Raw genomic sequence first — 14,893 nt, 5'->3', positions numbered from 1 at the left:
GTTTCCACTCAGAAACTAGACGAGGTGCAATCACTTTATCAATTTATAGTTTTTGTACGAGGAATCATGTAACACTAAAATAGTGTTTGAATTTTAAGACTTGGGTGAACTAGTCTTACTTACTAAACTCGAGAAATTTCTCGTTTCCACTCAGAAACTAGACGAGGTGCAATCACTTTATCAATTTATCGTTTTTGTACGAGGAATCATGTAACACTAAAATAGTGTTTGAATTTTAAGACTTGGGTGAACTAGTCTTACTTACTAAACTCGAGAAATTTCTCGTTTCCACTCAGAAACTAGACGAGGTGCAATCACTTTATCAATTTATAGTTTTTGTACGAGGAATCATGTAACACTAAAATAGTGTTTGAATTTTAAGACTTGGGTGAACTAGTCTTACTTACTAAACTCGAGAAATTTCTCGTTTCCACTCAGAAACTAGACGAGGTGCAATCACTTTATCAATTTATAGTTTTTGTACGAGGAATCATGTAACACTAAAATAGTGTTTGAATTTTAAGACTTGGGTGAACTAGTCTTACTTACTAAACTCGAGAAATTTCTCGTTTCCACTCAGAAACTAGACGAGGTGCAATCACTTTATCAATTTATAGTTTTTGTACGAGGAATCATGTAACACTAAAATAGTGTTTGAATTTTAAGACTTGGGTGAACTAGTCTTACTTACTAAACTCGAGAAATTTCTCGTTTCCACTCAGAAACTAGACGAGGTGCAATCACTTTATCAATTTATAGTTTTTGTACGAGGAATCATGTAACACTAAAATAGTGTTTGAATTTTAAGACTTGGGTGAACTAGTCTTACTTACTAAACTCGAGAAATTTCTCGTTTCCACTCAGAAACTAGACAAGAATTCTCATGTTTCTCGTGTAGTCTTGTATTTAAAAAGATACTTCTCGTCTCGGTTTGCAGACGAGACGAGAAAATTTCTCCTCTTGTGAGCAACACTAGTCTCCACAATAAAGGCCATTCCCTATAGCTAAACTAGCTATAGCTTAGGACCCCACTCGCTTGGGGGCCCAAAGAAATTTAAAGAAAAAGTTGATTGTAATGTAATTTCCAAATAACAAGAAAAAAAAAACAAAGAAGATAAAACGCACATATAACAAAGCAATAGGGCTCTATTTCACACGCCCCACTTGTAATGAGGTTGTTATCCAGCTCTGATTATAATGGAGTCCCCGTTTCCCAGCCTTGCTTGTAATGGGCCCTTCTTTGCATTTAGATATTCATTAAGTCCATAAATTAGCATATAGCATATATTCAAACCTACTAATAAAGAACGGTGACATTTTGTCGCTGAAAGAGAAAACTTGGTGTATAAATGCTTTACATCAAGATTTGGGTGAACTAGTACTTTCAATAGCTTAAGAGGCCTCATCCTGGCGAAATTAAAATACCGCTAATTTTACAGCAATTATGTGATATCTTCAAATAGATAAAATATAATCGAAATGTGGAACAAGAGCGCCCTAGACAATATTATTTTACATGAGATACCGTTATCACGATTCACTTATCTGCCTTCAATTTCGAGCTATTTTGAAAATTTACTTTCGCGTTTCTAAACGGCTGAAAACGGAAAGCCACTAGGTGACTTGTGGTAACGGTACTTCATACAAAATAATATTGTGTAGGGGGCTCTTGTTCCATATTTCAATTATCTTTTATCTATTTGAAGATATCACATAATTACTGTAAAATTAGCGGTATTTTAATTTCGCTGGGATGAAGACTCTTAAGGCCTTATCAAACCTAAATGCGGCAGTGCCTGGAAAAGAGGATATTATTGGACTCCATATCCTATGCCACTGATTCTGACTCAGAAAGAAAAGTAAAACCTAATAATGAAAGATGATGGGCATCTCGAACATTATTCCTTCTTTTGACTTCATTGTACAGTAGATTATTCATAGCTTGCTTGAAATATCCACTCGCCTGCTCGCCAGTGGCGAGTACTTGTTTAAATTTGGCGAATGAAGTTGGATCAGTCAGAAACGTGAATTCAAGAATAAATAGTAGATATCACTTTATTAGTATTTCTAAAGGACGTGCAAATAAACAAAATAATATTTATATGTTTACTGTGTCGCAAAGTGATCTTTTTGTTTAGTGGTATAAACATTGTGACTGCAAAATGGTCTGGCTAGTACTTACTTGCAAGCAAGATTTTTCATAGCTTTCAGTGTTACTCAAAAGGTCAGGCCCCTCTAACAAAACTTCTCATCTATATTTTAAAACCTTATATAGAAAAAAAAAAAAAAAAAAAAAAAAACTGGTTTCACCTTTCAAAAGGAGATTAATTTGAGTGATAAGGAAACTAATACACAACATATAAGCAACTACCTTTCACTGTCGTTCTAAGCTCTTTTCTACTAGCTGTCACTGTGTCCTTCAGCATATGAGTAAAATATTTCTTCCAGCAGTCGATAAGGACGACAGACACATCGTTAGCAAGACCTGTCAAGCATTAGCTGCTTTCTTTATTATTATTGTTATTTTCCCGCATGTTCTACGGCGTAACTATAATATTAAAAATAGCTATCTGTCAGCTCCAGTATGCTGGGTGCAACCGCAATTTAACAATGAATTTGATAATAACCAAGTCTTGTTTCGAAACAAATGACTGTCGCAAAGTTCAACAGTGTTAGCAGATCGAGTAGAAAAACAAGTTGGTGTTTTTATTGTAATTTCATTAAACCAAGTATACACAACTTTTTCTTTCTTTTCTTCAAATGATTTACTTGCGACCAATCGCTTTCTTGAGTCACCTGAACGGGTCAAAGGTACAACATGAAATAACGGTAACATAAAAACCTTTGCAGTTAATTAGATGAAAAAAGCTCCATTATAAAACTGAGAAGTGACCTCGGTTTACTAACATGTAGTGACACTAAACACTTGTTAGTTTTGTCTATTCATCAAATCGGAGATTTTTGTTACATGTTGTTACGTCATATTAAGTAGGTGGTCCAGGAGAATATATCAAAGTTATTTGGCACATTCCATACAAGTTTATGCACGTGAAAGCAAATGGAAATTATATTTTTCTCGCAGACTTATGGAACTAGTCTATGTTTCTGGAATGAAATTTTGTTGCGGTTCGAGGACAACCTGCTTTTGTAATAAATTGCATTTACGAATTTCAAACCATAAAAGAAAAATAAGTCGTTTACAAACTTTGTAAAGGTTAAAACCCTAGATACTTTAGTGCAGGTTTAATAACGAATATATATATATATATATATATATATATATATATATATATATATATATATATAATAACACATGTTTATAGTATTTACATCTTGAAACTTTGCATGAGTCAAGCCTGTTTAGATCACATACCAAAGACTACTTGCACCTGCATCTGTTATGCCTAGTAGTTACATAGGCTATTTTGTAAGAGACGGTGGAATATTTTATTAACTGTTAAAATACACAAAAAAAAGTTATTAAAATTGTAGGCTAAGTATCACACACTTCAGTTAAAATTCTATGAAAATTCGTGCGTAAGACCAGTCCTTTTAAAGTGAATGCCACCAGAAATATTCATATTTACAAGTTTCTCATTTTATAAATTCTTGATTTATGAAGATTTGATACTTTTAAAAGAGAAGTGGAAAAATATATTTACCGCGGTTTAATGTGAATTTATTTAGCAATTCTTCAGATACATGCTGTGACGTCAATTAACTGTAATTATTAAGTACAACAGTAACAAATGAATCATTAAATACGAAACTTCTTTGGTTTATGCAGTACCTACATTCGAATTTTGTCTTATTTACTCTTTCTGTCTGTGTGTCCGTCCGGGAGACAGAATCTCAAGAAATACTTCTTGGATCGCTTTCAACGATGGCAACGATGGGATGTAGAGGGTCAGAAGTTTGGAATTGAATTCCTTGAAAGAGGTGATCCCAAGATCGGTTCCCCATTTATTCCTATGAGATAGTCATCCATATTATCCTTAGGTGATAGACTACCCGCAGTGTTGCTAAATCAGCGTGTTAGTATAACGGTAAGGATGCAAGATACTAATCTTCGTAGAACAGAACGCTAAAATGAAAGTAATGACTTTCTACCCGACAAAAAACACTTGAACATTTTCTATTTTCTTCTAGTCATGCAAAAATTCAAATTGCTTTTTTCATGTTGTGTACTCTGTCACAATAAAGTGCACACTGTGACACTATAACTTGTTATTTTATTCATTATATATATGAAGCTAACTAATTTATGTTGTACTGCTTTGGGTGGTCAAGATGGTTCAATGATAGATCGCTCACCTTCGATGCTATGAGTCCATGGTTCGATTCCCCACCAAGTGAGTTTGTCATGCACAACATCGTATCTGTAGGTTTTATCAGGATTCTCCCATTGTCTCATATTGTCATTCCGCTAAATCCTTCATATTCGTACACTTTCATTATTCATCCTTCTCCACTAGCCTAAAATATATAACAGTACGACGTAAAACTGAAATATTTTATTTTATTGTAGTACTTCATCCAAACAAAATAAAGGAATATAATATCACTTAATAGATATTTATTATTAGGCCTAGTATACAGGGTGTATTAAAGTTCTGGGGCAATACGGCAACTTCTTTATGAGTACAGATAAGAGAAAAGAAGGAAAGAGACGAAAGTTCTTGGAAACCGGTGCTTTTAAATCTAAAATGGTAGTATTTTTCGAATCGAACCATCCATTTGCTTATTGTTTTCTTTGACTTTAGTGTTGTTCATTATAAATACGTTCCGAAATACAAATTGTGACAAGTTCATTACAAACAGCAACATTACCTTCCTCATTAGTGAAATGTCGAAAACCATACAGCGATCGAAATGTTAAAGATTACTAATAACTGTTATATCTGGTGTAGTAAAAAGTAATCCATTATTTTGGCATGACATTGAAGGCTTGATTTACCATAGTTAGAATGATCCGTTTTAGGTCACATATGCGCCGTTTTGTTCGATAACGTGTTGCCATTTGGAAGGTAATATCATGATGCCTCTCTCATAGAAGCCCTTGTCCTTAGTGACAAAAAATTGAGACAGTCGATTTTCACAAGCCTCTCTTGAAGCGACTTTTTCACCAGCAAACGTGTTCGCCATGGACAGGAACAGATGGTAATCACTCGGTGCCAGGTTCGGACTATAAGGTGGATGCATAAGAACCTCCCAACCAAGCTCCCGGAGCTTCTGGCGAGTCCCTATTGATCTGTGTGGCCTGGCGTTCTCTTGGTTTAACACATGCCTGTCCTATTGGCCAAAGCTGGCGGCTTCTGGGCGATTGCTGCCTCCAGACGGTCCAATTGTTGACAGTACAGTTCCGACTAAAGGATTAGGCCGTAGGGGAGCAACTCATAGTAGATAATTTCCTGCCAATCCCACCAAACACACAGCAAAACCTTCCTGGCCGTCAATCCTGGCTTGGGCACCGTTTGTGCCGGCTCACCGCGCTTCGACCACGACCGTTTTCATGTGACGTTGTCGTAAGTGATTCACTTTTTCTCCAGTCACCAACCGCTTCAGAAATGGGTCGATTTTTTTTTTTTGCGATTCAGCAGCTATTCGCAGATGGAAATTCGGTCCATGAGTTTTTTTTTTTTTTTTGCGTTAACTCGTGTGCCACCCATACGTCAAGCTTCTTTTTGTATCCAGCCTTATGCAAATGGATCCACACGGCTTTTTGTGCAATGTTTAGCTTTTGGGCAATCGACACAGTGCTTACATGACGGTCGGACGCGACAGTGTCCATGATTTTATCGACATTTTCGACACTTGGCCTTCCAGTTCGTGGTGCATCTTTGACGTCAAAATTACCGGAACGGAATCGAGGAAACCAAAATTGCGCGTGATTGGCTGTTACAGTATCAGGACAATAGACACTATTCACATTTGCAACCGCCTGGCTTGCGTTTTCACCTTTATCGAAGAAAAACTGTAAAATATAGCGTATTTTCTGTTTGCTAGTGTCCATTTTCACTCACGCTCACACAACACTGAGTCAACTCATAACAACTATCTGAACAGTGTTTGTAGTGCGCAATCTCATCGTTCGAACGCCATCTCGTTGAACCCGATCGGACTTATACAACCCGAGATACAGATCACTGAAGACATCTATTGGCAAAATAATGCTTTTACTACACCAAATATTTACTGGTAATTAATTATTTAGTACCTTTAATGTAATTATTTTGTAATAAGATTATTTTTAGTGTAAGTATTTTAGAGTTTTTCTTATTTTCTTTCAGCATAACATTTTGTGGCATCACAATGAAAAATTATGTAGAAGCGAACATATCCCATAAATCTCACACAACGATTAAATACGCCATGAAGATGATGAGTAGCTCTTCTGAAACGATTATTTTCATGTTCCTTGGCGTTGCTACCGTCACCAAGGATCACGACTGGAATACCTGGTTTGTTATACTCACGATTGTCTTCTGTTCGGTTTACAGAGCTATTGGTAAGTGCCTTTTTATATCAGTGTTAACATTTCACTTTTCATGTTTTTTTCTTTAAAATTATTTCTTTGTCCTTTATTCTGGATAAATAAGGGGGATTAGCTTTCTCTTCTGTATAAATAGTCAAATTACTGTGTCAATTAACATTGTAGACTTACAATTCATTTGCAGGGCCAGCCCTAGGCAATTTAGAGGAAAGTGGGTGAATGCCTCGCACTTAAGGTTTAATCGCGAGTTACACAGACGTTTTGGGATGAAAAGGACTAAGAAATCAGGAAAATATAATCACATTCTCTAACTTTAAACGTATGAATAAGTTCTTTTGTCAACTGCATTACATTATGAAAAAACAAGTGAAAAAGTGAGTGAGGCAAATGCGCGGTATTCACCACCCCCGTAGGGTAATCATATAATGTTTATGTATTTATGTATTTAATAATCTTACGTACTATAAACGAAATACTGAAAAAAGAGACGATAAACGTGAAATACTATACTTGAAGTAAAACTTGAAATAGGTTCTACTGTAAGCATTAAGACAAACTATTGTCAAATCTACTTGCACAATGCTTCTTCTGTCCAGCTTTTGCACTTAGTTTTCTTTACGTACTTTCTCAGCATCTGCGTAAATAAGAGGGGAAGAAAATTTTGAGTATATTTTGTCACTTAAAAAAAAAAAAAACAATGAGGTGAAAAACCGCGCGCTAATGTAATACATTGCGCGCCATTACCCCATACGCACCTTCACACATAAACAAAAATAATTGAAAATAGAATATGCTACTATTGTCGCGTAGGTGTTTTATATTTTAAAAGAACATACTATCCTACTTTAGCAACATAATTTCCTTCTTCTTCAAAACACATCTAACACACCACGTTTTAATGTCTCTGCTCAAATTATAAACACATTCACGCTTTGTCTTTCGACATGTAGTGCGCAGTTGTGGCGCGCATATCCAACTGTGTTGTTTCACTCCTTGTTCGCTACCTGTCACTTGCCATTACAAACATGGGCGGCGATTAGGGGGGGGCAAAGGGGGACAGTTGCCCCCCACTTTTTTGAAGTAACCCGTTAATGTATATAATTTCATTTGGAAGTTAAAGTTTTCGTATGTATTACTGTTTCATAGAAAAAAAAATGGTGCCATGTAATATTTGCCGTTGCGTGAGTACGTATTGGTTTTCTTCCTGTGAAGTTAAGAAAGCTACAAGAATTGCGTTTTAATTGCCACGGAAAATAACCCAAAAATGACCTATTGGAGCACAACAATTCCAGCATTCAGGGATATAGAAGCAAAACTTGTTAAATCCATTTTTCAATTTTTTTCAGGAAACGAAGAAGTGACGCCCTTTTGTTTCAGAATTGTTGAACAGTTTTTTGTTTAGTGGTCACTACTTAATACAAATGAGTGAAATCAACCACTAAACAAAAAAAAAAAAAAAATAAATAAAAAATAAAATAAAATAAAATAAAAAAAAATCTGAAAACATGAGGGCGTCATTTTTTCTTCGTTACCAGATAAAATTCGAAATTGGATTTAGCAGGTTTGCTTCTATACCCCTTTCTTACAAGGGCTCGATATGTTAGTCAGCCGTTTTAAAACTAACTGAGAGAACGTTTTGAAAAAAAAAAAAAGGTATTCTTTAATTGCACATAAACTGACAGTTCCTAAAATGTCTTCTCTTCTTTGTAAAGTCGGGAATATTGATTAAAAAGAGCGTAATAAGAAACAACTTCTACCTTTTTCATTGTTTTGTAGTGTAATATACGAGTGAGTGGTGTGTTTAGGGGTGCACGAGTGTATATACAATGAAATTTAGTGAATTCAACACAATTCTAGGTTTTAGGGTTATTTTCTAGTGGAGTGATGGAGTGATTCTAAGTATTATTGTGTTTTAATGTGTTCCAAGAAAGTGAAAAATGCACCTAATGGCAACGAACATATTTCGGGAAGCTACAAAAGCAAATATTGCTTTAAATGTCGTAGCATATGCTTGTAGTATGTACTGTCTTTCATTTTCTAAGAGTAATAACATACATTTAATTGCATGTGTGGAATTAAAAATTAAGTTGTTCATTAATCCCCAGTTTCAATATAACTTCTACAAAACAGGACTCGTTATTCATTACTATGTTTAATATTATTTTTTCTATTTATTTGTTTTGTAAATTTGTTATTAAATAATCTGATTACACAATTTTCCAGACAAAATTTTAAGATGTTCATGAGCATGGAATCAAATCTCTTCTGACAACTTCGTTGTTTAAGAGTACAAAGGGGTAGTACCTACTTGCGTTGCTCTTGTCTATTTACTTAATAAAATATGAAATGCGATATACGGTATTTTAACCGAAAAAGATAGTATCCTATTAGTTATACAACCTTTCGTCAAACAAAGTGTTAGAAATAACCAGGGAAACTAACAATGATATACAAATATTCAGATCATGCATTGCCCCCCCCCCCCCACTTTTAACGTCCAATCGCCGCCACTGATTACAAATATCATTCTCTGCGATATAAAAGAGAAACTTTGATGCGCGGTATTCACCCACTTTCCTCTACTGCCCAATACAATAGCATCATTTGCTGCCCCCTGCAATATCATTATTATCTGTTACTCTTTCCAGAAAGGATTAATCTTAACCTTCGAAACACAGAAAGGGGTGCTATGACACGCGACCCGGTATTTATTTACCTACAGAAGTCATATCGTATTGAACGCTTTTGTGTGCTCTGCTTTTCTGTATTCTACGTTGAAATCATAATCTACTACATATTGTGTTAGCGACATTTTGTTGAATTTAATTTTTAGTAGCTTTTTCACGCCTTATATTTATTTTGGGGTTACCTGGCACCCCGTCTGTGTATGGCTGAGCGGATACAGAGGATAAATAATTGTAGAATACTTCCTCCTATATTTTCAGAAAAAAAAATATAGAACTAGATTGTTTTTATAAGAGAAAGAGTACAGATGAAGTTTAAGATCAAATTTTCATGCTACATCAATCATTTCTCTGTTAAACAAGTATAGTTTTATTGAAAAAGTGTACAAAAGTATGGTAAGAAGTTGTTTTTTTTTTTTTTTTTTTTTTTTTTTTTTTTTTTTAAGGTGCAGACATGATGAATCTTCCCCGTGTGAGCTTTACCCCGTGGGATGTGCCTCTGGATAAAGCTTACACACTTGCAAAGGGAAGATGATAATGGTTATTATATGTTACAATATCAAGTTGTGATCAATGGAACAACCCTTTTTTTATTTGTTGTTTTTGTCGTCAATACTAAAAGAGGGGTTTGTTTTCAATTTAAGCAATAAGAAACTTTCTTAAGATAAAGACAAGACTAGTTTTCATATCCAAACTGCGATAAATAGGTAAATGAAACAAGTGTTTGTTACTATCAGAGAATTGAGTACTTTTTTTTAAATCACGTACTTGATAACCATCAACCATTTGCTTTAACACTGCTCACGCGACCTTAAACAAATGCAACGTAAACATGATTTATGGATGTAATATACAAATACAGGGAAAGATAAATACATTTGACTAACATCGTCATGGAGACTGGTTTCAACAAGAAATATTTATTTTAAATAATATGAGTTTCATATATTACAATTTTGAATACTTTGTACTCCCGTACAAATGCACGTGTTATACATACGATAGAGCCGCTCCTACTGAATTCTTACAATTTGCGTCTAAACTTAAAAACAAATCTTACTTTTCTAAGAGTTTTCCCCTAATTTGTGATTAATAGATGTAATAAAGATATAGAACTGTTCCAATATTTATTTTTATTTCTAATAAGATTCATTCTTTGTGAGTTAAGTTCAAATGTATCTGTTATTGTAACACGTAACTGAACTTTATAAATCAGTTCAGAAGACTCAGTGGCTTAGTAACAGAGTACTCTGATTTCTGTACATACAGTATATTTATGTAAATGTTGACCTTTTTGTATTTCAGCAATGACAATAAAAAATATTCTACTCACTTCTATTATTATTTTGCAGGCATTATTATTCTCACAGCAATCGCTAATCGCTTCAGGCTTCATAAGTTAAACAAAGTGGACAAATTTGTGATGTCTTACGGTGGATTGCGAGGCGCTGTAGCGTTTGCATTGGTTCGTCTAATTGAGTGCCATTACGTTAGCCTAAAGCCTATGTTCACTACAACAACTATTGCAGTTATTTATTTCACAGTATTCTTTCAGGTAAGAACCATATTACAGTTGGCGTAGGATTCAGAATTCAACTGTGCTCAGATTGAACATTAAAATAATTTATTTTGTTTGGTTTTCCTGTATACAGGGTGTTTCAAAACACCGACAACATTTGGAAGATGATTCCTGACACCAAGATAAAACGAAAAGTATAGACCAACCTGGGTGCAGAAATACTTCCTTTCGGAGTTATAGGCTGCCGAAAACATGAAAATATGAACTTTAAAGGTCCATAGCTCCAGTATTATGGGACCTACCGTAGTCGGTTCAAGACTTTATTTAGGAACTAGTATGTGTCCTATCTAAATATCTATGTTTCAGAGTCTTGCGGTACTTCCGCAACAATTTTTATAGAGATAGTTGGCGAGTACTTCAAATTATATTCTATGCCCGTAGCCAAACTCCCTCTATAAAAATTGTTGCGTGAGTGCCTTAGGATTCTGAAACATGTATTTTTGGATAGAGCACATATTAGTTCCTAAGTGAAGTCTTAACCTGATTACAGTAGATCCCATAGCTTTGCAGGACCTTTAAACTTCATTTTTTCATGTTTTCGGCAGCCTATAACTCCGAAAGGAAGCATTTGTGCACGCAAGTTGGTCTATACATTTCGCATTATCTTAGTGTCAGGAATCACCTCCCGAACGTTGTCGGTGTTGTTTTGGAACACCCTGTATATCTGATATGGTAGCTAAGCATGTACTTGAAATTACACTTTATTTAGAAGTAATACTGTATGTAGTCAGTGGCGTAGTACAAGTTCGGTAAGGCAGGGAGCTGCATCTATTCATCCTTTAGATTAAAGTTACCTGTTACATGCATTCATAGGCGATTAGCTTGAAGCTTTGCAGGAAATAATATTCGTATTTAGATAGCTTTTCTTATCAGTGGCTATTACTAAAGTTTTCAGTTTCAACATCCTGTTTATTTTCCAAAGTAGGAAAGTTCAAGCAATGTTAACTACTACGTAACTTCATTTTGTAAGATGCTGTCAATAGATATGGTATTCTACAATTAATAAAATACTATAAAAGTAAAATAAAATACTGGCATAATTTGAAGCCCATCAATATATATACCTATATATAAGGTTATCTGTTCCGTCTAAAGATGTTACAAAATAGAGAATCTGCCTATACAACAAAATCTTGAAGCCATACATCACAGTTTCGCCCACCATTACTCTGCCCAATAAGATCGCAATGTTTTCGCCAACATTCACGGCGGAAATGGAAGTAGCCAACGAGACGATGACGGAAACGATACTAGCCAATCAGACGTGCCGATGCTCGGTTGTTTTTGGCTTCCTTCAGTTACTTATGTCTCGGCATATCCTCTATTTTTTAACATCCTTGGTTTCACCAGAATTAATCTTATCTAACCATAAACACTAACACATTGCAAAATTATGTATTAGAATAAAATACATAATCTTTGAACCTAGTATATTTTTTAAAAATCTCAATCTAAAATTGAATTTTAAATCTTTTTAGTTGTAAAATTTTATAAACATGATATATTTTGTTATATGTATGTATGTTTTAGTATTTCTCTTTTCTGAAATTTTGATAAACTGACTTTTAGTATAAAAGTGCTGAATAGAGGTTAAGAAAGGGGAACGTATCTTCAATACCTTTCCTTATGTACCACACTGGATCCGATTGTGTTTGTATACAAATATAGGAGAGGTAAGCAGTAATAACAAAATTAACACACATGGTAGAGTTACAATACACAAGGGATTATTATGTGTAAACCAATGATGGGAGTTTAACAGTTATTACAGAATACTGACTTATAGGATTCATAGATTAACACCACGTGTTACCAATGATTATTCTTAATTTTAAGACCGCTATGAATATTGGTCTCATAAACTAACACTTCTTTGATGACACAATATTTCATCCAGTTCGACCTGGTTTTCTGAAATCCATACGTGCTTGTATTTTATATACTCGAAAACGTCAAAATGTTTAGTCTGCCTAACTATGCTATGCATCAATATCGGAAGTCTTATAAAGCGGCTACGTTCGTCGGTCTACAGGTATCACAGCAAAACTGTAAGAGATATCAAACGATTCAGCGTCCCAAAAAATAGGTTGCGTCTCATTCCTTGACCTCTATTCAAATCGGAAGTAGTATAAATTTATTATATCCGGATTCAGCGCTGTTCGCCGTACAGAAAATATGACGAATGTGTAACAGTGGCGAAGAGTGGGTTTTTGGAATCGATTCACATTTCCAAAAAAGGTTCCATCTTCACCTTCTATTAAAATCGGAAGTGATAGAAATTCACTTGTTTTCAGCCTCTACTTTCCCTTGTTCTGGCCAATTGTTATGTGCTTATTAAAGGGCAAATTAAATTTTCTTTTGTCTATGTTCTTTTCCTACTTATTTCACCTTCTTCTTGTTATTTCTGCTTTTTTCTAACCTTTCAACCTCTTTGCAGGAATGCTGAGACAGTAGTTTTTGACATGGCCCCGTAATATTTTAAAGCTCTCTCTTTTATCATTATTTTTGTAATTTATTTATTAATTTAATATTTTTTTTTACAAAAAATACAGAAGAAAAACTATTCTATCCTTACTCAACTCGTAGAATGTAACTACTACTTCCGGTTTTAATGTTGATCTTCATAGCTCAAAAGTGGTAAGACGTAGCGATAAACGATTTCCTGTTATCTTTTCAGCTTCCCATCAAAACATCCCTTCTACTCCGTTAATTCTTTATTCAAACTACAAGTAATAGAAATTAACTATTTCTGGTTTTAAGACTGATCACCATTGAGCAAAAACGGTAAAACCTAGTGATAAGTGGTCCTTTAAAATCGATTCAGCGTCCGAAGAAAAGGTTTCATTTCCTCCGTTCACCTTCTATTCAAACCGAATATGGTAGAAATTAACCAATTCTGGTTTGAATGATGATAACCCAACAACAAATACATTAATAGGTGGCGGCAAGCAGCATTTTGGAATCAATTTAGCGTTTAAAAGACAAGCAACTACCTTTGATCGGCATCCTTCAGCTAAAATCGGAAGTGGCTGAAATTGTATGGTACTCGGTTTCAATATTGAATCTCCATAGAACGAAAGCAACGAGAGATATGGAATACTGGCTTTTTTGATATGGATTTAACGTATGATATGGAGGAACATATTCTATGATATGAAGGAACGTATTCTATGATATGGAGGAACGTATTCTATGATATGAAGGAACATATTCTATGATATGGAGGAACATATTCTATGATATGGAGGAACATATTCTATGATATGGAGGAACGTATTCTATGATATGAAGGAACATATTCTATGATATGGAGGAACATATTCTATGATATGGAGGAACATATTCTATGATATGGAGGAACATATTCTATGATATGAAGGAACATATTTACCTGCTCTTATCCCTCTATTCTAATAGAAGTTATAGATGTAGTACTTCCAGCTTCAGTAATGAATTCAAATAGTTTGAAAGCCTACTGTAGTTTCACCTGTGAAACTAGACTCACTTGTATATTGTAAAGCTTTCCTTGCATAGGGGTAGATGAGCTTTGGTAGAGTGAATTATAGTCCGGAATCGACTCCCACTACCGGTTTTATCATAAAAATCTTCTATAAACAATATTCTACAAGAATAGACAATAATGTAATTTCTCAAAAACAAGGTAGAGAAAGGTGATCCAAAGCCCCAGCAGCTTAAGGCAGTGATCTGCACAGACTCCGCAGCAAGCTAAGAGGAGTGGATTAGGAATTGTCAATGCTCCGATGCAAGCAGAGATGGCGGTTGAAAGTTATAGAACTCCGAAGCAAGTTAAGTGACTGGGGTTAGGAGTACCGACAGAGCTCCGAAGCAAGCTAAGGGAGAGGAAGGAGAGCCTAGAGTTCCGAACCAAAAGAGAGGCTTGGGTTCGGTATTTCCTAAAGCTCCAAGCAAGCTAAAGGAAGGATTGATTAGACAAGACTGATAGCTGTCCATGGAATCCTCTTGTTTATATAGGCGCTCCAGGTGAGATGATGGCGCTGCTGTTCTCTGGTCGTCATGTGACTGATGCTGTCGCTGTTGTCTCCGTCGCCTGCAATCGTAGTGTTCCATAGTAAAGTGTACTGGTTGTTGTTTATAAACAGGAGCACGTGTAGAATG

General features: G+C 35.1%; 1 protein-coding gene across 6 annotated transcripts in view; it reads left to right on the top strand.

Annotated features, from left to right (window-relative positions):
• The window catches only part of LOC145674980 (putative Na(+)/H(+) antiporter nhx-9), a 148,893-nt gene that overhangs the window by 57,400 nt on the left and 76,600 nt on the right, over positions 1–14,893 (top strand). For all 6 annotated transcript variants that reach the window (XM_081745308.1, XM_081745307.1, XM_081745306.1 and 3 more), the window contains exons 4-5: positions 6,291–6,508; positions 10,530–10,732. In XM_081745308.1, coding sequence (XP_081601434.1) covers positions 6,291–6,508; positions 10,530–10,732 — 421 coding nt within the window. The remainder of the gene's footprint in view (positions 1–6,290; positions 6,509–10,529; positions 10,733–14,893) is intronic.

Source organism: Thermobia domestica, chromosome 18 (assembly GCF_964235325.1).
Source record: "Thermobia domestica chromosome 18, izTheDome1.hap1.1, whole genome shotgun sequence".
Taxonomy (NCBI): domain Eukaryota; kingdom Metazoa; phylum Arthropoda; class Insecta; order Zygentoma; family Lepismatidae; genus Thermobia; species Thermobia domestica.
Note: the sequence above shows the minus strand (reverse complement) of the source record. Positions and strands in the feature narration are given on the sequence as shown.